This window comes from Perognathus longimembris, chromosome 3, assembly GCF_023159225.1.
Source record: "Perognathus longimembris pacificus isolate PPM17 chromosome 3, ASM2315922v1, whole genome shotgun sequence".
Taxonomy (NCBI): domain Eukaryota; kingdom Metazoa; phylum Chordata; class Mammalia; order Rodentia; family Heteromyidae; genus Perognathus; species Perognathus longimembris.
The window spans coordinates 92,484,785-92,506,218 of NC_063163.1; the positions used below are offsets into that span (position 1 = coordinate 92,484,785).

General features: G+C 49.0%; 1 protein-coding gene across 1 annotated transcript; it reads right to left on the bottom strand.

Moving 5' to 3' along the window:
* Window positions 1–314: 314 nt before the first annotated feature.
* Pla2g3 (phospholipase A2 group III) lies at window positions 315–8,808 on the bottom strand. The gene is made up of 7 exons (XM_048343321.1): window positions 8,295–8,808; window positions 6,895–7,027; window positions 6,526–6,660; window positions 5,795–6,081; window positions 3,785–3,914; window positions 3,559–3,675; window positions 315–1,690 (listed from the first exon to the last, which is right to left on the bottom strand). The coding sequence occupies exons 1-7, from the start codon at window positions 8,806–8,808 to the stop codon at window positions 1,492–1,494; spliced, it is 1,515 nt and encodes a 504-aa protein (XP_048199278.1). The 3' UTR covers window positions 315–1,491.
* Window positions 8,809–21,434: the final 12,626 nt, after the last annotated feature.

Consider the following 21,434-nt stretch of genomic DNA (forward strand, 5'->3'; position numbering starts at 1 on the left):
GTATAAAGCAGGGGCTGAAAAGCGAGGGAGTAACAGCACTCACATTCATTAAGCAGCTGCTGTACACAGGATATGTTCCTGGTCCCTTAATCCAAACCACAACCCTGTGGGTCAGTGCCCTTATACCCACTTCTCAGGTGAAGAAACTGAGACCTCAAGAAGTTACACCAGCGTCAGTAGCCCATGCCTGTAATCCGTGCTACTCTGGAGGCTGAGATCTGAGGATCACAATCCCAAGCCAGCCCAAGCAGGAAAGTCTGTAAGACTGATATCTAATGAACCACCAAAAAGCCAAAAGTGGAGGTGTGGCTCAGGGGGCAGAGTGCAAACCTGGAGTGAAAAAGCTAACAGTACCCAAGGCTCTGAGTTCAAGCCTCAGTCATAGCAAAAAAACAACAAAAAAAGGGACACAAATGTCTCAAAACCAGAAACACACCTTGGCTCAGTGCTAGAGGGAAATCAAAGTTTACTATGTGCCAAATGCATGTGTGCGCTCTCTCTAGGTAGATAGGTAGGTAGGTAGATACTCTCGCTTATCCTCAACTCTATGAGGTAGCTCATGGTTACGCTTGTGACCCCCTTTTCAGAGGACGAGACTAAGGCTAAGAGTAAGGGAGAGCAGTCCTTTGCCCAAGAGCATAGAGGGGATTTAGCTTTAGGCTAGAAACAATGGTATAGGCCTGGCTAAGAAGGCTGCAGCCAGATTTGAAGATTTAGCTCAGTAGAATAGCACTTGCCTGGTAAGTGCAAAGCCCTGAGTTTGGGTCTCAGTTCTAAAGAAAAAAAAAAAAAGAAAACAGCCACAGCAGTTATTAAAAGAAGGGTGCCCCTCCCTGGTCATTCTAATCCTAGCTGCTCAGGAGGCTGAAATCTGAGGATCACCATTCAAGGCCAGCTGGAGCAGAAACATCCACAAGATTCTATTCTCCAATTAACCAGCAAGTGTGGCTCAAGTGGTAGAGTGCCAGCTGTTAGTGAAAATGCCCAGAAAGAGCATCAGGCTCTGAGTTCAAGCTCTGGTATCAGTACAAATAAAGAAACTGCAGGGGAGCAAAAGAAGGGAGTTGAGAAGGCCTCTCCAGTGTCCCCTACCCCCCATCTTGGGTTCAGATTCAGGCAGTAGACATCTCTAATTTCCTACCTTCTGCCCTAAGCATCATAGCCAAGGTTTGTGGTTTTCTTAGGGAGGTTTGTGGCTCATGGATGACTCTTACAACAGGTACCTCCTCGGGATGCTCCAGTTGGTTACTGCCCTCTCCCCCCAATTCCATCTGTATGGGAAGGTCCCTGCATCAGAGTGAGTTTCCTGAGCCACATGCAGACACACAGGTTGTTTCACCAGCTTTCGGTCTCTCAGCACAGTAGGCAAGCTCCCTTCATCCAGCCTCCTGGTTTCCATACTCTAGGTCTAATCCAGAGAGAGGAGGCCGAGACTCCCCAGGGCCTGGGGGCAAGGTCCAAGCTGGTGCACAGGGACAGCTGGAACTGAGATCACTGGTTCTCCAATTGTTGCTGTCCTTTGCTGCCTCGGGCTGCCTGGGTGAGCTGGAGACATTGATTATAAAATGACACCGGGGTCCCGGGGGATTCCAGAAGCCACTTGTGCCCTTTGCCTGTGCTTTTAGAGTAGAACCGAAGCTGCCGTAAGTGGCGAGCTGACACCTTGATGGCCTTGGGGTCTCTGGAACAGCTGTGGGGAGGAAAGAGGGGAGACAGTGGTGAGGGCAAAAAGAATCTTACTCTGCGGATTAGGGGTTTGACACCCAGAGAGGATCAGGGCTGGGGCCAGTGTGACCAACAAGGTAAGAGGGGGCTCTATATTCTGTAAAACAAATAAAAACAAAAAAATAACTTTATTCCCTTTAAGCCCAAGGCCCTGGGTTTTGTTGCTCTGGTAGGCTAAGGAAGCCTGAGCCAGGAATTAACCTCAGTCCTCACATCTGTAAAATGGGAATCATTAGTGATTATCTTGGAAAGATTGAAGGTCAAAGTCAGATGTAAAGATTCATGCTTGCCATTTCCTCTACTCAAGAGCTAGAGATCAGGAAGATTGAAGCAAAGGGCCAACCTGGGCAAAAAGTGAACCATCTCAACCAACAAGCCTGGCAGGGTGAAATGTGCCTGTAACCTCAGCTCTGTGAGATGATGATTATCCTGAGCTGGCCTGGGACAAGACTTTCAAAACCAATAACTAAAGCAAAAAAGAGCTGGGGGCATGACTCAAGTAGTAGAATACCTACTTAGTAAGTGAAAGGCCCTGAGTTCAAACTAAATTATAGGCATGAGTCACCAGTGTCTTGCTTGCTTTTAAATTTTTGGGGTGTGTGTGTGTGTGTGTGTGTGTGTGTGTGTGTGTGTGTGTGTGTGTGTGTGTGTGTGTACTGGGGCTTGAACTCAGAGCCTGGGCCCTGTTCCTTAGCTTTTTCCACTTAAGGCTAGTCGTGCTTTACCACATGAGCCACATCTCCAGTTCCTTGCTTTATGTTTTGAGACAGGATCTCACTGTGTGATCCAAGCTGGCCTCAAATTCAAGACCCTCTAGCCTCAGCCTCCTGAGTGCTGGGATTACAGGAGTGTATAACACACCGAGCTTTCCTATAACCATTTTACAAACAAGGAAGTGGAGACTTGGAAAGGGGAACGACCTAGTCAAGAATACCAGAAATCATAAATGACAGCATCCTAGTGTTGGTGGCTCATGCCTGTAATCCTAGCTACTCAGGAGGCTGAGATCTGAGGATCATGGTTCAAGGCCAGCCTAGGCCAAAAAGTCCATGTGATTCTTATCTCCAATAAACCAGCAAAAAGAGAAAGAAAGTGAAGTGGGGTGCTGGTGGCTCACACCTATAATCCTAGCTTCTCAGAGGCTGAGATCTGAGGATCACAGTTCCAAGCCAATCTGGGCAGAGTCCATGAGACTCTTATCTCCAATAAACTATTCAGAAAAAGCCAGAAGTGCTACTGTGACTCAAGTGACAGAGCACTAGCCTTGAGCAGAAACATCAGGCAAGAATTCAAGGCCCCGAGTTCAAGTCCTAGCACCAGCACCAAAATAAATAAGATAAATGGTTCAGTGAAGATGCATTCTCCGGGCTGGGAATATGGCCTAGTGGCAAGAGTTCTTGCCTCGTATACATGAAGCCCTAGGTTTGATTCCCCAGCACCACATATATAGAAAACAGCCAGAGGGGCTGGGGATATGGCCTAGTGACAAGAGTGCTTGCCTCATATACATGAAGCCCTGGGTTCAATTCCCCAGCACCACATATACAGAAAATGGCCAGAAGTGGCGCTGTGGCCCAAGTGGTAGAGTGCTAGCCTTGAGCAAAAAGAAGCCAGGGACAGTGCTCAGGCCCTGAGTCCAAGCCCTAGGAATGGCACACACACAAAAAAAAAATGTACTAATAAGATGCATTCTCCTATATGCCAGGCACAGACCTGGACCTGGAACAGCATGTGTTGGGGGGTGGGGGTGGGGTGGATAATGGCATTCAGAGGCTCCCTGGGCCCAACCAGCCTGGGGAAAAGCCACTGACTTCCAGTTCTGCCATCACTTACCCTTTGACCTCGGCACAGTCCGGTGGAGGAGCCAGCTTGAAACAGGTGGTACCCAGCAGTTCCCAAAGCACATTGGCACCTGGAAGTGGGCTGTGCAGCCTCAGGAAGCGTGCCACACTGAGGGCAGAGGAGAGCAGGCTCAGGCTGGGACAGGATCTCACCAAGCCAGAGCCCCTTCACAGAGTCTGGAGCAGAGACCCACCCTAGGGGACATAGAGGGCCTCACCGGCGTGTGCAGTTGCAGGAGAAGAGGGGCCCCTGGGCACTGTTGAGCAGCTGGAACTTGGTTTCCTGGGGCCCAATCTGATGCTCACAGCGGTCCAGGTACCGGAAGCTGCGGCAAGCCCGGTGGGCATCTGGGGGCAGGGATAGGTAGTGGGATGGAGCCTGGTCAAACCAAGAGGCCCGACCAATGTCAGCCACCCTTGGTGGTTCACACCTACAATCCTAGCCACTCTGGAAGGTGAGAGCTGAGGATCACAATTCAAAGTCAGAAGGGACAGGAAAGTGTGTGAGACTCTTATCTCCAATGAATCACCAAAAAGCCGAAAGTGGAGCTGTGGCTCAAGTGGTAGAGTGCTAGCCCTGAGCACAAAAGCCCATGGACAGCACCCAGGCCCTGAGTTCGAGCCCCAGTGTAGGTACACACACGCACACCAGCACATATGTTCATCACAAAGAGTCAGGCTCTGTATCCTCACTTGTGCCTCAGGGACCCCTATATGGGTACACACAAAGCGCCACCATGGGGGAAACTAGATTATGAGGGCAGTCAGGAGAAGGCTTCCTGGAGGCAGAGACTGCTAAACTGAAGTTGGAAGAGGAAGAGGAAAAGAAAAGGCTCTAGGAAGAACAGCATATGCAATGGCCCAGAGGTAAGAGAAAGTCATGAGCTCCTTCCCCCATACCACTCCAATTTAGGGTTTCATGATTGCTAGGCAATCATGTCTATTACTTGAACCATGCCCTGCCCTTTTTGCTTTAGTCCTTTTCCTGGTTTTATTTTGTTTTCATATCGGGTCTTATATTTTACCCTGGCTAGCCTCGGTCCAAGATTTTCTACCCTCACCTCCTAAATTGCTAGAATTACAGGAATACACCCCCATACCTAGCTTTATGCTTGATTTCAAGTACCAGGGATCATACCCAAGTCATTGTTACTGATAAACAAGTGCTCTAACCACTCAGCTCCACCTCCATTCTTTTGCATGCTGCATTTCAGAAACCAAAAGAGGTTTGTGAAATTGGAGTTTTTTTTGTTTGTTTGTTTGTTTTTTGGCCAGTCCTGGGCCTTGGACTCAGGGCCTGAGCACTGTCTCTGGCTTCTCTTTGCTCAAGGCTAGCACTCTGCCACTTGGGCCACAGCACCACTTCTAGCCATTTTCTGTATATGTGGTGCTGGGGAATTGAACCCAGGGCTTCATGTATACGAGGGAAGCTCTCTTGCCACTAGGCCACATCCCCAGCCCCGAAATTGGAGTTTTAATTGAAAGGTAGGGTCTGTAGGGTCTAAAGGTTTCCCTTGCTGAGACTTTGTCAGTTGAGATTTTAAAAAGGAGCCCTCGTGGCAGTGGGAGGGGTTTAGTTTGGAATGAAAGACCCAATCCACTTGATGAACTAATTAAATTCATCACTGCAGTGTATGTATACCCGGCACCACTGGAACTCAGGACCTGGGTGCTATTCACTTAGCATTTTTTGCTCAAAGCTGGCACTCTACCTCTTGAGCCACATCTCTATTTCTGGCTTTTTGCTGGCAAATTGAAAGTAAGAGTATCATGGACTTGGCCTGGGAATATGGCCTAGTGACAAGAGTGCTTGCCTCGTATACATGAAGCCCTGGGTTCAATTCCCCAGCACCACATATATAGAAAATGGCCAGAAGTGGCACTGTGGCTCAAGTGGCAGAGTTCTAGCCTTGAGAAAAAAGAAGCCAGGGACAGTGCTCAGGCCCTGAGTCCAAGCCCAGGACTGGCAAAAAAAAAAAAAAAAAAAAAATAGTATCATAGACTTTTCTATCCAGGCTGGTCTCCAACCACGATCCTCAGATCCTCAGATCTCAGCCTCCTGAGTAACTAGGATTATAAACATGAGCCACAGGTACCTACCTACCTACTACAATATATTTTGATGGAAAAGCCTGGGTCCCTGGGAGGTACTTGGAGCAGGAAAGAAGCCACACATTTTCCCTTTCTCCCCACTCCTTGCACACTGGAAAGGACACCCCTGAGCTTACCCTGAAGGCTCCAGAGACTGGGCTGGGAGTCCCCCGGCTGGGTTATAAGGTTCACGTCAGTCCTGGCGGCCACAGGGACCTGGAGAACTGTGGTGTAGGCTGGGCTGGGCTGCCCAGACCTTGTGTGCTTTGTCCGCCTTGTCCAAGGATGTTGATTCCTTCTCAATTTGCTGGGGTCTGGGCTCCAGGGACTGGGGGTCAATGGAGTGTCTGGGGAGTTCCAGGAGGCATTATAGCGAGTCCTCGGCTGGAGGTGGGCGAGGGGCACAGAGCCATAGCTCTTACACCTGAAAGGTGGCAATTGGAGGCAATGGTTGACTCAGAATCCCTGCTTCCAGAAGCCCCCAAGGTCATCTCCATTGAGACCAACTCTCTGGCATTTCCATCCACCATCCTACTGGGTTGTGAGGAGGCACTCAAGAAGAGTCTGCGTCCTGGGCAACTCCCTAAAGAAAGGATGAGCCTTCTGGGCCCCAGTGGCTCACATCTGTAACCATAGCTACTCAGGAGGCTGAGATCTAAGGATCCAAGTTCAAAACCAGCCCAGGCAGGAAAGTCTAGGAGACTCTGATCTCCAGTTAACCAACACAAAAGCCAGAAATAGAAAAAGAAAGGGCAAGCCTGGAAGAAAGGATAGACAAATGGGCAGCACCATTCCCCCCTTCCTTTCTAGGGTTGGGGCCCCAGCTGCCTATTGGCTAGGAAAAGAAGTGGGGGAAAGAGTCACATACCCGCCCCACCAGTACCATGACACACACGCCTCCTGCTCCTTCAGCACAAAGCAGGGAATCTCCAGCACATTGAAGAAGGCCACGCCCATGATGTCAGAGATAGAGTCGCTGTGGTTCCTCAGGCATTGCTGAAACCTGCCCAGAGCTGGCATTTAGGCTACTGGATCACAGAGAGACTCTGCTTCCTCCTGCAGCCCAGCCTGCCACCCAGCCCAGTTGGTTTGAATTCACCAAGAGTTCCTTTGCTTCGGGCCTGGGGTCCTCACTGGCTGATCTTGGGGTTTTCCTTGGAATCCTAGCCTATACATGGAAACTGGGTAAACTCTATCCTGTCCCGGAGCCCCTGGGCCCTCCCTGCCTGCCACCAACCTGGCATCGCAGTCACAGTGGGAGATAGTATGGAAGCGGAAGTTCCGGATGCCATAGTTGTATTGCAAGGGCGAGATGGTATGTGGGCAGCGGTCATGTTCACGGCAGCAGAAGTCTGGGCCCCGGAAGATCCCTGCAGAGGAATTGGTGGGGCACAGGGCTCAGCAGTGAACCGGGCACCATCTAGCAGCAATGCCCATCTGGCATCAGAGGGGAGAATCCTGGTTCTCATCCCAGCCCTCATGTAACCCCCTTCACTCCCCTAGTCATTTTCCCATGAAACCCTCAGAGTTTCAAAGCTTACAAAGTTTGCTGTCCCTTCTGGGAAGCTCCCAGTGCCAGGCAGCCCACCCATGAACACAGGGAAAATGACTTCCTTGGAGAAACCATCGCCTAAATAAAACTACAAAGCTATGATGGTGTGGATAATGAAAGGGTGAATGGGAAGGGTGCAATCTTATTAGCACAATGAGGCACTGGATGGCTAAGATGCCAACCTGTCTCAGGTGCCAAGTTCTCTCCCCACCCTCCATGTAGACAAACAGCAGTCCATCATGATCCAAGCAATAATACCCCCATTTACTAGGCATTTCCCACATGCCTGGCACTTCCTATGTCCAAACTCAAGGGAGCCCTGCAAAGCATGGTGTCACCTTCATTTCACAAATGAGGAGGTCAGGCATGGTGGTACATGCCTGTAATCCTAGCACTTGGAAGTCATGAGTTTGAGGCCAGCCCTGAGCTATATAGCGAGATCCTGACTACAGTGGAGGAATCCATTTCAGCAAAGGGAATGACTTCCTCAGCTTGAATGAGCTGACCTGAGCTTACTGGCTTTTTAGCTCAGCAGACCCTGGACCCACCCTAGTTACCCTTTTCTTCAAAAGGGTGATTAATGTGGGCTCCTGGGTTGGAGTAAGACCTTTCTTTCTCTTCCTTCTTTTTTTTTTTTTTTTTGCCAGCCCTGGGGCTTGAACTCAGGGCCTGGGTGCTGTCCCTGAGCTTATTTGTGCTCTAGGCCAGTGCTCTACCATTTGAGCCACAGCACCACGTTGGGCTTTTTCTGAGTAGTTTCTTGGAGATCAGAGTTTTGTGGACTTTTCTGCCCAGGCTTGCTTCAAACTTGAGATCCTCAGATCTCAGCCTCCTGAGTAGCTAGAATTACAGGTGAGAGCCACTGGTACCTGGCTGAGATAGACCTTTCTAATCCATTCCTTCATGTAAGCATCCCATGGTAACAGTCATGATCACCCTCATTTTACAGACAAGGAAATGGAGGTTCAGAGTGGATAAGTCACTCCCCTAAGGACACAGCCTGGGAGAAAGGGAACTAGAGCTGAAGCCTATGTCTCCTTCATTAGACACCCAGCCCCACCCCCACCCCCATCCCCAGGGCTCACCCAGCTCCGAGGTGTTGGTGGCAGAGTCCCCAACTCCACACCACAGCGTGCCAGGCACTGTCCAGCCTCTCTTCCTTCGCAGGTGTCCTCTGCCAAATATTCCCTTCTTCTCGGCTGCCCGCTTCTCCCTGAGCCCCGCTGGGGGCCCCTGGAGTGCTCTGCAGGCCTCCCACTGGCCCTCAAGCCTGGCCAGGGCTCTCTGTAGCTCAGGTCCAGGGGTGTGGATGAAGGATCCCTTCGTGGACTCATGAACGCAGAGGGTCTCGAAGGTGGCGATGAGTTCTGGCTCACCCAGCCGGTTACACACCTGCAGTCTTCCATGGCCATCCCACTGGGCTTCAAATAGGGCCAAACCCTGGCTATCCTTGCTCAGAAAGCTCAAGGAACCCAGAGGGCTGCCAGGGATGGGCCTGGCCAAGTGGCAGAAGGTGCTGTCCCAGCGGAAGGTAAGAGAACCCCCCGGGAGTACCCCTAGGAAGCCCAGCACCCCTAACAGTACTCCCAGGGCCCCCATTCTGCACCTAGGTCAGCCTGGCCAGACAAAGCCCCGGGGATGCTTCTCCCACGAGGCAGCAGCTGAGGCGGCCGGAGCAGCGGCGGAAGCGATGCCCAGTGCGGCGGGGCCAATGAATGGAGTTGCGGGCGGAGGTAGGAGACTGGAGTATGGGATGATTTGGAGCTTGTAACCAAATCCACCGGCAGGGCAGGCTGCTGATTGGCTGAGGGATGCACCTGGCAGGATGCTGATTGGCTGAGGAGTGCGCCGGGCAAGCTGATGATTGGTTGAGAAGTGCACTTGCCCATCCCACGCCTCCGCTCGCTCGGCCCTTCCCAGCCCCAGCAGTCACCTGCTGCCAACCCTGCCTGGAATGGGGTCGGTGGGAGGCAAAGCCTAGGGTTCTGAAAACCGGGACGGAAGGAGGAAGCCGAGACTGGAGGAGGCGATTCTGTGTCTCCTTAGAAGAGAAGAAGATTTAGGGGTTTGGAGGAGGTCTCCTGAACCTGTGGTGACTGCCACACCCAAGTCCATCCCTTCCGCAGGAAGCCAGGGTGGGGTGAAGGAGACCAGGGCAGGGCGGGGACTCTGGAGCAACTTACCTGAGAGCTCCCAAGGCTTCTGGAAAATGAGGTACCTGTCCTCAGGCAAAGCTCTGCTCCTTTCTAGTCCTGGTTCTTAGAAAGACAGTGGGCTCAGCTAGAGGACCGTGCCCCAAGACTCCGGCAGCAACCCTCCTGGTGTGAAGGATCAGGCACACAGCTGGAACAGAAGTTGAAAACAACCTAGGCCAAGCACTGCTGGGTTGTGCTCATCCTAGCTACTCAGGAGGCTGAGGTCTGGGAGGACTATGGTTCAAAGCCAGGTTAGGGAAGGAAGTCTTATCTCCAATTAACCACCAAAGAGTCAAAAGTGGAGGTATGGCTCAAGTGGTAGAGCTCTAGCCTTGAGGAAAAAAAAAAAAAAAAAAAACAAGCCCTAGTACTCTGTCTCTCTCTCTTTGTCTCTGTCTCTGTCTCTCTCTGTCTCTGTCTCTCTCTCATACACACACACAAACACACACACACACACACACACACACACACACACACACACACCCTATCTGAAAAACAATAAAAAGATTGAGGTATGGCTCAAGTGGTAAGGTGGTTGGCCTAGCATACTTGAGACTCTGAGTTCAAACTCAAGTATAAAAGGCGTAAAAGGCAGGAAGAAAAGACCATCATTTTGGCATTTTCTTCCACCATATAAACTGTGGCCACCTCTGTTCCATTTTTCTATATCCGCTGGGAGATATCATAGCAGGAGCTCAGCTTTGAAGGTCAGACAGATTTAGTTTGGGTCCTGGTACCCTGTGGTGCTGGACTTAGAAACCAACATCTCTGAGCCCTGGTTTTCTCATCTGTATAATGAACATAATCATAGTAATTCATCACATAGAATGTTGGGTAAGACTCTTAGCAAAGGGCCTGACATCCAAAAGCACTGTCACTAGAGCCTTGGGACATCCTGGGGAGGAGAAAGCAAGTCCCAAAGTTTCTTTTCTCCTTCTTTCCTCCCTCCCTCCCTTCCTTCATTTTCTTTCTTTTTTTCATGCCAATACTGGGGCTTAAATCCAGGGCCTGGCCTTTAGCTTTATCACTCAAGACATTCTACCACTTGAGCCACAACTCTATTTCTGGCTTTTGGTGGTCATAAGAGTCTCACAGAATTTCTTGCCCTGGCTGGAAGCTAGGTTTACCACTGTGAACCACCAATGTCAGGCAAGTCCCAAGGTTTTTGAGCCACCACATGCCCAGTATCTACCAGCTCTGTCAAGACAGGGTTTGTGGGACAAGGGTTGAGGCCGTTGTTGGGCTGTGGAATTTGGGGCTTGTCCTATCCCTCTATTTGGTCCTCAGTTTCCCCCTCTGTGCAGTGAGTGCCACAGTGGGGTTGGTATCTGAGGTGTCTTCCTGTCCGAGAGGCAAGCTGGGGCCTGCTCAGCCCTGCAGGGAAGGTGTTGCTGGGATTTCTATTCATATCCACCCAGGCAACATCAGTCAGCCTACAGGCCAGGCCAGGCCAGGTACAGTGTCTCCCACAAGAAGCCCCTTAGAAGACACAGGGGCCAAACCAACAGGACAGGATGGGATGGGAAGAAAGGGGCCTAAGAGTTTTTCTGGGTCCCTACCCATCTAGGGTGAGGCCAGGTACTTGTCAGGTACCAATGGAGAGTGAGAGTGAGGGATAGGGATTGGAGGGAGAAGACATCCCTTTCATTCTCCATCTCTCCATCAGTTTTCCTTCCTTCCTTCCTTCCTTCCTTCCTTCCTTCCTTCCTTCCTTCCTTCCTCCCTCCCTCCCTCCCTTCTTCCCTCCCTCCCTCCCAACCTCTCTCTCTGAAACAAGGTCTCTCTGTAGTCCCAGGCTGGCCTCTAGCCACCCTGTTCTCCTGCCTCTGCCTCTCACTGTCTCTCTAAGGCTGTGATTACAAATATGCACAACCATACCCAGCCTCATCGCCTCATCACTCTGTGTCAGATTTTGGCTTCTCTATTTCTCTAACTCTTGGATTTTTTTTTTTTTTGGTGTGGGAGGGCGTTGGTCTTGGGCATTGAAATTGGGGCCTAAGTGCTGTCCCTGAGCTTTTTTGGTCAAGACTATTATTCTGCCACTTTGAACCACACTTTGAAACCACTTCTAGTTTGATGGTGGTTAATTGGAGATAAGAGTCTCACAGACTTTCCTTCCTGGGCTGGCTTTGAACCATGATCCTCCAATCTCAGCCTCCTGAGTAGCTAGGATTTTAGGCCTGAGCCACCAGTGCTCTGTCTCTTTTTATAGTTTTTCACTCACCCTCCCTTTAATTCCTTCTCTATCTTTCTTCTTTCTTATTTCTCTTTATTTTTCAGCCTTTCTGCTCTAAGGCTATCTCTGCTTCTTCCTCTCTCCATTTCCCCTCTCCTCCCCCTACCCACTATGTTTTCCCCCCAAGTGGGGCTCTTATCCAGGGCCTCATTCATGCTAGACAAAAGTTCTACCATTGAGCTAAACCTCAGTTCAGTCCATATTTACCTCTCGAACCTCAGTACAAGCATTTGAACACAGTGCCTTGCCTCCCTCAGCTTGCTTGACAGTTGCTCTGCCCCTTGAGCCTTGCCTCCAGAAGTGATCATGTTGCTGGTTATTTTGGATATAGAGTCTAAAAAAAAAATGCTCCAGCAGGGTGCTGGTGACTCACACCCGTAGTCCTTGCTACTCAAGAGGCTGAGGGGCTGGGAATATGGCCTAGTGGTAGAGTGCTCGCCTTGTATACATGAAGCTCTGGGTTCGATTCCTCAGCACCACATATACAGATAAAAGCCAGGAGTGGTGCTGTGACTCAAGTGGTAGAGTGCTAGCCTTGAGCAAAAAGAAGCCAGGGAGAGTGCTCAGGCTCTGAGTCTATGCCTTAGGACTGGCAACAAAAACAAAAACAAATAAACAAATCAAGAGGTTGAGATCTGAGGATCAAGGTTCAAAGCCAGCCCTGGGCAGAAAAGTCCCCATGAGGCTGGGATGTAGCTCAGTGGCAAAGCGCTTGCCTAGCAAGTGCAACATCCTGGGTTCGATCCCCAGTACCAAAAAAGAAAAGACGAAAAAAAAAAAAAGTAAAAAAGAAAAAAGGGTATGAAAAGTCCCCATGAGACTCATCTCCAATTAACTACTCAAAAATTGGAAGTGGCGCTGTGACTTAAATGGTAGAGTACTAGCCTTGAGCAAAAGAGTTCAGAGAGTGCTCAGGCCCTGAGTTCAAGCCCCATAACTGAGACATACTCTCTCTCTCTCTCTCTCTCTCTCTCTCTCTCTCTCTCTCTCTCTCTCTCTCTCTCTCTCTCTCTCTCTCTGTCATGGACTTTTCTGTTTAGGCTGGCTTCAATCCTTGATCCTCTGGATCTCAGTCTCCTGAGTCACTGTGATTAAAGGGTGAACCATCAGCAGCTGGGCCATATCCTTCTTCTCCCTCTCCTCAGCACATTTCTGCCACTCACCTTTCTCCCAGTTTGCCTCAACTTGTGATGCTTTGACTTGCCTTCCTTTCTTCTCTCTCTCCCCTCATCCCTCCTCCATCTCTTTTTCCCCCATCCTCTGTGTGTGTGTGTGTGTGTGTGTGTGTGTGTGTGTGTGTGTCCTTTTTGGGTTTCCCCTTCTCCTTCTCTCTCCCCCTTTCTGTATTTGGGCTTCCCCTTCAAACCTTGACCTCACCCCCCCCCCCCAAGTACCTCAGAGAGTTCTAAGTGTACAACGCCCTTAATTTACATTTACCAGCCAAGACCTCACAGGAGACTCAGCCCCTGGCCCTCCCTGGGAGGGGACTTCTCTTCAGTAGTGGAGGTGGAGGGGAAGCCCAAGAAGAAGGATGACTTGCTGGAAGCCCCTGGACAAATCTGGAGAGAAATCCGACCTGACTTCTTCTGTCCCCAGGACATCCCTCCCAGCACCCCAACCCTGCTTCTGGCCTCCCCACCTCTGGGCCTTGCTCAGCACTGGTCCTCTCAGGGCCCTCCCTCTGGCCTTTGGAGCTGGCCCTCCCAGCCTTACCCAGAAGGCTCTGTGTGCTCTCTGTGTGGGAGAATGGGGCGGGCAGTGCCTAGCTCCAGACCTTGCTGTGTTCATTCAAAAACCAAACAGTGACTGCGTTTCCTGTGTACCAGGCACTGGGTGAGACCCTGGGGAGGGGCAGGGAGAAGGGAGGGAGAGGAGGGGAAACACATCCCCTGGGGAAATGGGGTCTGCCAAGCCCTGAGAGGGACCCCCCCCAAAAAACCTAGTATCCATTGGATCCTTCAGGAAGACACTGCCAAGTACCACAAGAGATTTATTGAAGGAAGTGCTTGGAAAAGATGAAAGCCCAGGAAGCTGGACTGGGCAGGGAAAGCCTCCAGATCATGCTTCAGTGCTGACATCTCTGAAAAGAGAGGCCAAGGGAAGGAGGTTGGATAAGAAGAGTCTTGCATTGAGAAAGTCTCCAGCCAGCTAGCTGGGACAATGCTGCCAGGATTTCCCATGGACAAATCCCAGGCCCTGGTGACCCCACTGTGGCCAGTCATTGGCCAAGGGCTTCCCAAGAAGCCTGTGGTCTCCGCTTCCTCCTCCCTCCCAAAGCTGTTTCAGATCCTAAAGGGGCTCTAGCCAGAGGTTGTCAGCCGGCTTTTCTCTTCTGATGGATGCTGCGTGTGGGAATTTAGCCACCCATGGACTGGGGGCAGCTCTCAGTACAGACCAGGTGCCGAAATCCAGGGGGACAGAGAGAAGAAGCCTAGGAGGCAAACTTCTTCCAGATTCCAGGTTAAGGAGAAGGAATTTGTGGATACAGGGCCACCCTGTATGACTCCCAGGTAGGAGGCTGCCTCTCATATGCCTGACCTCAACTATGCCCAGCCCAAGAACTGAGGACATAAAAGACACAATCCTACCAGACAGCCAGTAGATGGGGGAAGGAACCCAATGGAGTCAGTCCAACAGCCTCTCAAACTAAAGTAGAAAAGACAGGAAGTCGGAGAGATTATAGAAACCATTTGACCATCAGAAGGCACTGTGGCTCATGTCTCTAATCCCAACTGTGGAGATCAAGAGAATTGCAGTTTGAGGCCAACCCTGGTAGGAAAAAAAAAATTAGCAAGACCCTATCTCAATCAGGAATCCAGGGTACACACCTAACATCCCAGCTATGTGGCCAATATAAACAAGAGGATCACAGTCCAGGCTGGCCAGGTAAAAAGTGAGACTCTATCTCAAAAATAACTGGGACAAGCCAGGTGCTGGTGGCTCACCACTGTCATCCTAGCTACTCAGGAGGCTGAGATCTGACAGTCAAGGTTCAAAGCCAGCCTGGGCAGGTAAACCTGTGAGACTCTTATCTCCAATTAACCACCAGAAAACCAGAAGTGGAGCTATGTCTCAAAGTGGTAGGGTGCTAGCCTTGAGCAAAAGAGCTCAGAGACAGTGCCCAGCCCAGGCCCCAAGTTCAAGCCCCACAGACAAAAAAAAAAAAGCTGGGGGCGTGGCTTGAGTGATGAGGACCTGTCTAGCAAGTGTGAGGCTCTGAATTTAGTCTCAGTGCTATAAAGAGGAGGAGGAGCAGGAGGAGGAGGAGACCATTTGACCTCATTTGGCAACATTAGAAACTGTGGTGGTTTAAAAATACACACACAATGCCGGGTACTGGTGGCTCACACCTGTAATCCTAGCTACTGTAGCTCAACTCCATTTGAGCTTTCAGATGAGCATACAGCCCAATCTGGGGTGTGTGTGTGTGTGTGTGTGGGTGTGTGTGTGTGTATGTGTGTGTGTGTTAGCACTTTTTTTTTGGTCGGTTGTGGGGCTTGAACTCAGGGCTTGGGCCCTGTGCCTGAGCCTCTTTGTGCTCAAGTCTAGTGCTCTACCACTTGAGCCACAGCACCACTTATGATTTTTGAATGGTTGGTTGGAGGTAAGGATCTCACAGGCACTTTCCTGCCTAGGCTGGCTTTGAACCACAGTCCTCAGATCTCAGCCTACTGAGTAGCTAGGATTACAGGCATGAGCTACTGGCACCTGGCTGTGATAGCTTTTGAAAGATATAATTCACCTGCCATAAAACCTATTCACTTACATATACTGTATCATCCAGGCACCAGGGGCTCACACCTGGACAGGAATCCAGCTACTCAGGAGACTTGAGATCTGAGGATCACAGTTCAAAGCCAACCTGGACAGGAAAGCCAGTGAAACCTTATCTTCAACTAACTATTTAAAAAAGCCAGAAATAGGGCTGGGGATATAGCCTAGTGGCAAGAGTGCCTGCCTCGGATACATGAGGCCCTAGGTTCGATTCCCCAGCACCACATATACAGAAAATGGCCAGAAGCGGCGCTGTGGCTCAAGTGGCAGAGTGCTAGCCTTGAGCGGGAAGAAGCCAGGGACAGTGCTCAGGCCCTGAGTCCAAGGCCCAGGACTGGCAAAAAAAAAAAAAAAAAAGCCAGAAATAAAGCAATATATAATTATAACATAAAATAAAGTGATAGCTCAAGTGATTGAGTGCTAGCCCTGATCAAAAACAAAACAAGTGGGGCACCGGTGGTTCACGCCTGTAATCCTAGCTCCTCGGGAGTCTGAGATCTGAGGATCACAGTTTGAAGCTAGCCCAGGCAAGAAAAGACTCTTATCTCCAATAAACAACTCAGAAAAGGCTGGGAATAGCACTGTACCAAGTGGTAGAGCTCTACCCTTGAGCACAAAGAGGCTCAGGGACAGTGCCCAGGCCCTGAGTTCAAGCTTGAGGACCAGCAGAACAGAAAAAAACAAGAACAAAAAAACAGGGACAACACCTAGGTCCTGAGCTCAAGCCCCAGAACTGGCACACACACACACACACACACACACACACACATACAAATAAGTAGGTATACAATGTTCATAGTTGTACAGCCAGCTATCACCACTGTTTTTTTCATTGCCCCCCTCCAAATAACCATTATTCTGCTTCCCTCATAGACAATGGTAACTATGAATCTATATCTCCACAGAGTTACCTATTCTATACATTTCATATAAAGTCACGCGCTGTTTAACAACTGGGCTAAGTCCTGATGACTGTATTATTAGGTTATTTTGGTCATTGTGCAAACATCATAGGGTGTACTTATGTAAACCCAGTGTAGTCAATCACTAGATGTGGTCTGTTGATGTAATCAAGAGATGTGTTAAAAATGAGGTGTATAGCTGGGGTGTGGTAGCTCATGCTTGTAATCCTAACTGCTTAGGAGGTGGAGAGCAACAGGAGTGTAGTTTGAGGCCAGCCCAGGCAAAAAGTTAGCAAGATTCCTAGCTCAGTGAGAAAAGCTGGACCTAGTGGCATATGCCTGTCATCCCAGCTACAAAGGGAGGATTAAGCAAGAGGATCGAAGTCAGGGGCAGGGTGGGGGCGGGGGGGAGGTGGGGAACAGGACCCTGTCTGAATAGTAATGAAAACAAAAGGGATGGATGGAGCATTCAAGTGGGAGAACACCTGCTTAGCAAGGCTGAAGTCCTGAGTTCAAACTCCAGCAGGGCCAAAAAGGAAACAAAGAAAATGAAGTCTATGCCTTTGCCTTCCGTGGAACAGGGCCTACTGCTTTATTATAGTTAATTCTTTTTGTAAGCAAAAGGAGCACTAGGAACATAATGATAAAAAGTATAGTAAAGGGGCTGGGGATATGGCCTAGTGGCAAGAGAGCTTGCCTCGTATACATGAGGCCCTGGGTTCGATTCCCCAGCACCACATATACAGAAAACAGCCAGAAGTGGCGCTGTGGCTCAAGTGGCAGAGTGCTAGCCTTGAGCAAAAAGAAGCCAGGGACAGTGCTCAGGCCCTGAGTCCAAGGCCCAGGACTGGCAAAAAAAAAAAAAAAAAAAAAAAAAAAGTATAGTAAATATGTGACTGGATAACAGATGTGATCATCATTTATCAAGTATCACATACTCTACCAAATTCTGTGTGCTATGTTTTTATAGGATTTGCTGGACTATAGGTTGAGCTTCACTATTAACTCCTGAAGTACATGAATAACACATTGTGTTACAACTTTATGATGGCTACACTATTGCTAGGCAATAGGAATTTTCCAGTCTCATTTTAATTTTATGGGACCATTGTGTTATATGCAGTCTGTCCTTGATTGTTAGATGGGGCTTAGCTATCTATAGAAGCTGGGAATATGGCCTTGTGGTAGAGTGCTTGCCTCGTATAGAAGCATGTAATCATTTTCTTTCCTCCCTCCCTTCCTCCCTCCCTTCCTTCTTGTCTTTCTTTTTTTCTTGTGACAGAACTGAGAATTGAACCTAGGGCCTCTTGCTTGCTTGTATTGGTTATTTTCAAGATAGGGTCTCACTTTATGCAGGGCCTGGCCTGTGATCCTCCTATTTTTACTTCCTTTGGCTGTGAAGATGACAGGTTTGTGCCTCTGAGTCCTAGCCACTGACAGATGGAATCTCAAGAAGTGTGTGTGTGCCAGTTGTGCCAGTCCTGTGCTTAAACACAGAGCCCAGGCTCTGTCCTTGAGCTTTTTTTGCTCAAGGCTTGAGCCACAAGCCTTGGCACTTGAGCCACAGCTCCACTTTCAGCTTTTTGGGGTTGTTAGTTGGAGATAAGCGTATTATGAACTTTCCTGTCTAGACTGGCTTCCAACCTCGATCTTCAGATCTCAGCCTCCTGGATAAGAAGGAGCCACCATTTCTGTCCTGATATGTGGCCTGTTATGATTGGCTCTTTCACATTAGGATAATGTCTTTGAGATTTATGTCTGTTGTAGCATGCAGCAGTATTTTATTCCCCTTTATGACTAAGTAACAGCTCATTGTATGCATACTCAACTTTGTCTATCAGTTCATGAGCTGGTGAACATTCGGGTTACTTATGTTTTGGCTATTGTGAATAATGCTGCGATGACTATTCAGGTACAAATTTTTATGTAGCCATATTTTGTTTCCCTTAGTTATATCCCTGGGAGTGAAATTGTTGAGTCATATGGTCAATCTATATTTAAAAATTTTAGGAAGTGCCAGACTGGTTTCTAAAGCAGCAGTGCCATTTTACATTCTCATCAGCAGTGTATGAGAGTTTTGATTTCTCTCCATCCTTGCCAACTTGCGTAATTGTCTGCCTTCATAACCATCCTGTTGAGAAGTGGTATCTCATTGTAGCATTTCCCCGATCGCTTATGTTGTTGAGCATCAACAAATGGCTCATCAGCCATTTTTATATCTTCTTTGAATAAACATGGCTAGCATCATTACTGTAACCAAATTCAAAGATCAAGATGAGCCTTGAGCCAAATCCACTCAGTGAAGAAAACTCTTGAATTTCTAACCTTCAGAAACGGTGTGAGAATATATATATATATATACATGCATATATCCTTACATTTCACAGCCCTGGAAATTGAACCCAAGGCCTTGTGCCACCAGCTACCAGTAGCCTGCACCAACAGACTTGTTTTAAAACACAAAATATTGGTCCGTTTTTTTACACAGCAATGGGTGATTAATATAGAAATCATTTCATTAAAATATATCACGAGTGCCTATAATTAATGCTACTGAAAGCCCCAGCTCACACAATAACACAAGAAAAATAAATAGAAAAGTGTGTGTGTGTGTGTGTGTGTGCACGTGAGCATATGCATGTGGATCTATGGGCATGTGTGTGCTAGTCCTGAGGCTTGAACTCAGGGTCTGAGCACTATCCCTGAGCTTTTTTTTTTTTTTTTGGCCAGTCCTAGGGCTTGAACTCAGGGCCCGAGCACTGTCCCTGGCTTCCTTTTTGCTCAAGGCTAGCACTCTACCACTTGAGCGACAGCACCACTTCTGGCCATTTTCTACATATGTGGTGCTGAGGAATCAAACCTAGGGCTTCATGTATAGGAAGCAAGCACTCCTGCCACAAGGTCATATTCCCAGCCCCATCCCTAAGCTTTTGTGCTCAAGGTGAGTGTTCTACCATTTGAGCTAGAGCTCTACATGCATCTTTTTGGTGATTAATTGGAGATAAGAATCTCACAGTTTCCTTCCCAGGCTGGCTTTGAACCGTGATCCTTGGAGAAATATGTACATAGTGAGGTTTTTCTGAGATTGAAACTTGTTCTGTTTGGGTTGATCTGATCAGAGGCATGAGCTCACATTCCCTCCCCTTTTGGGAAGGCCTGACCCCTAAGAGTCTAACTCACACCAACCGAAGAGCACTAAATGAGGACCAGGAGAAATGTTTGATTATAGATCTGAGCTCCTAGGAGACTGTAGCAGTCACTCCCATTTCTATAGCCAAGGACTCAAAGTCTCCAGCATAATTTTGATTTTTTTGAATTTGCACAAGATTAGGAGAATTGAAGCTAGGATTGATCAGCCTCTAAGCTTTGAGGGGCTTAATCAAGGCTCTCTTTGATTCCCCAAAATGGACACAAGAAGACTGGGTAACTAGTCTTTTTCCCATCCAGACCAAGGAAATGGGAACAGGAAGATTTGTGGGAAAGCATTTGGGTCCCAAAGGAAATCCCTGCAGTTTGACTAGCCTCTGCTGCCACCCAGTGGCTATCTAATGCCAACACCTTCCCCGTGAAACAAACTGAATGAGAAAGCTAAGGGACAGTGCCCAGGCCCTGAGTTCAAGACCCAGTACTGGCACAAAAAGGAAGGGAGGAAGGAAGGGAGGGAGGGAGGGAGAGAGAACTAATGCAAAAAGGACTGAGGGCATGGCTCAAGGGATGAGTGCCTACCTAGTACCCTGAGTTCAATCCTCAGTACTGCAAAACAGGCAATAGATGATAGAAGAAATGAAGGGAGAAGAGAAAAAAGGAGAAAGAGAAAGTAGAGAAAGGAAAAGAAAGGGTGAATGAAAAAGGAAGGAAGGAAGGAAGGAATTTCACGGAGCTGAACACCTAAGACTGGCTTTTCTTTATATGCAAATCATATTGGGGAGAGAGGGGGTGATTCCTGGATTTCTGGCCTGAACGTGGACAAACAAAGGGTAGAACATTTCTAAGGAGGCTGAGAGTGAACAGATGGGAGACTGAGACAATGAGGGCCTTTGTCCCTGTTTAAGTCTTCCTTGTCAGTAGACCAACCCCTCTCCCCCACCCAGCTTCCAGTCACCCACGCCTTAGCTATGTAGACCTTTGCTGCCTCCTGGTGGTGAGGTGCACATTCGCAGGCCTCTTCAAGGCTGCGGGCTTTAGCGTCACCCACACTTCTCTCCTGGAACTCAGGCCCAGCCTCTGCCTGCCCCTGCTGTCAAGGGTGTAGGCTTGCCCCTAGACAGCAAAACATTGTCTGGATATAGTGCTTGTGATGTGACTACTTAGGAGGCCGAGACAGGAGGATTGCTTGAGCTTAGGAGTTCAAAGTCACTCTGGGCAACATAGTAAGAATTGTCTCTTTAAAAAAAAATAGACTGGGGGCTAGGAGTATGGCCTAGTGGCAAGAGTGCTTGTCTCCTACACATGAAGCTCTCAGTTCGATTCCCCAGCACCACATATATGGAAAACGGCCAGAGGGGGCGCTGTGGCTCAAGTGGCAGAGTGCTGGCCTTGAGCAAGAAGAAGCCAGGGACAGTGCTCAGGCCCTGAGCCCAAGGCCCAGGACTGGCCAAAAAAAAAAAGACTGAAACTAGGTGCCTGTGACTCACGCCTGTAATCCTAGGTACTCAGAAGGCTGAGATCTGAGGATTGCGGTTCAAAGCTGGCCTGGGCAGAAAAGTCCCTGTGAGACCCTTACCTCCAATTAACCACTCAAAAAACGGAAGTGGTGCTGTAGCTCTAGTGGCAGAGCACTAGTCTTGAGCAAAAAAAAGCTCAAGGACAGTGCCCAGGCACTGAATTCAAGACCTAGGTCTAGCACATAAAATAAATAAATAATAAATAAATAGCGGGTTCTGCTGGCTCACACCTGTAGTCCTAGCTACTCAGGAGACTGAAATCTGAGGGTGGCAGTTCAAAGCCAGCCTGGGCAGGGAAGTCTGTGACACTTTTACCTCGAATAAACCACTCAAAACCCATAAATGGCTCTGTGGCTCGAAGTGGTAGAGCACTAGCCTTGAGCAAATCAGCTCAGGGACAGCACCCAGGCCTTGATTTAGAGTCCCATAACCTTAAAAAAAAAAAAAAAAAAAA

What these genes read in the sequence shown, in the direction of transcription:
- Pla2g3 (XM_048343321.1), bottom strand. Translation starts at nt 8,808, where the DNA reads ATGGGGGCCCTGGGAGTACTGTTAGGGGTGCTGGGCTTCCTAGGGGTA. An exon ending in TCCTGCAACTGCACACGCCG is followed by an intron (nt 3,676 to 3,784) that starts GTGAGGCCCTCT and finishes CTCTGCCCTCAG; the next exon opens with TGTGGCACGCTTCCTGAGGC. An exon ending in GACTGTGCCGAGGTCAAAGG is followed by an intron (nt 1,691 to 3,558) that starts GTAAGTGATGGC and finishes TCCTCCCCACAG; the next exon opens with CTGTTCCAGAGACCCCAAGG.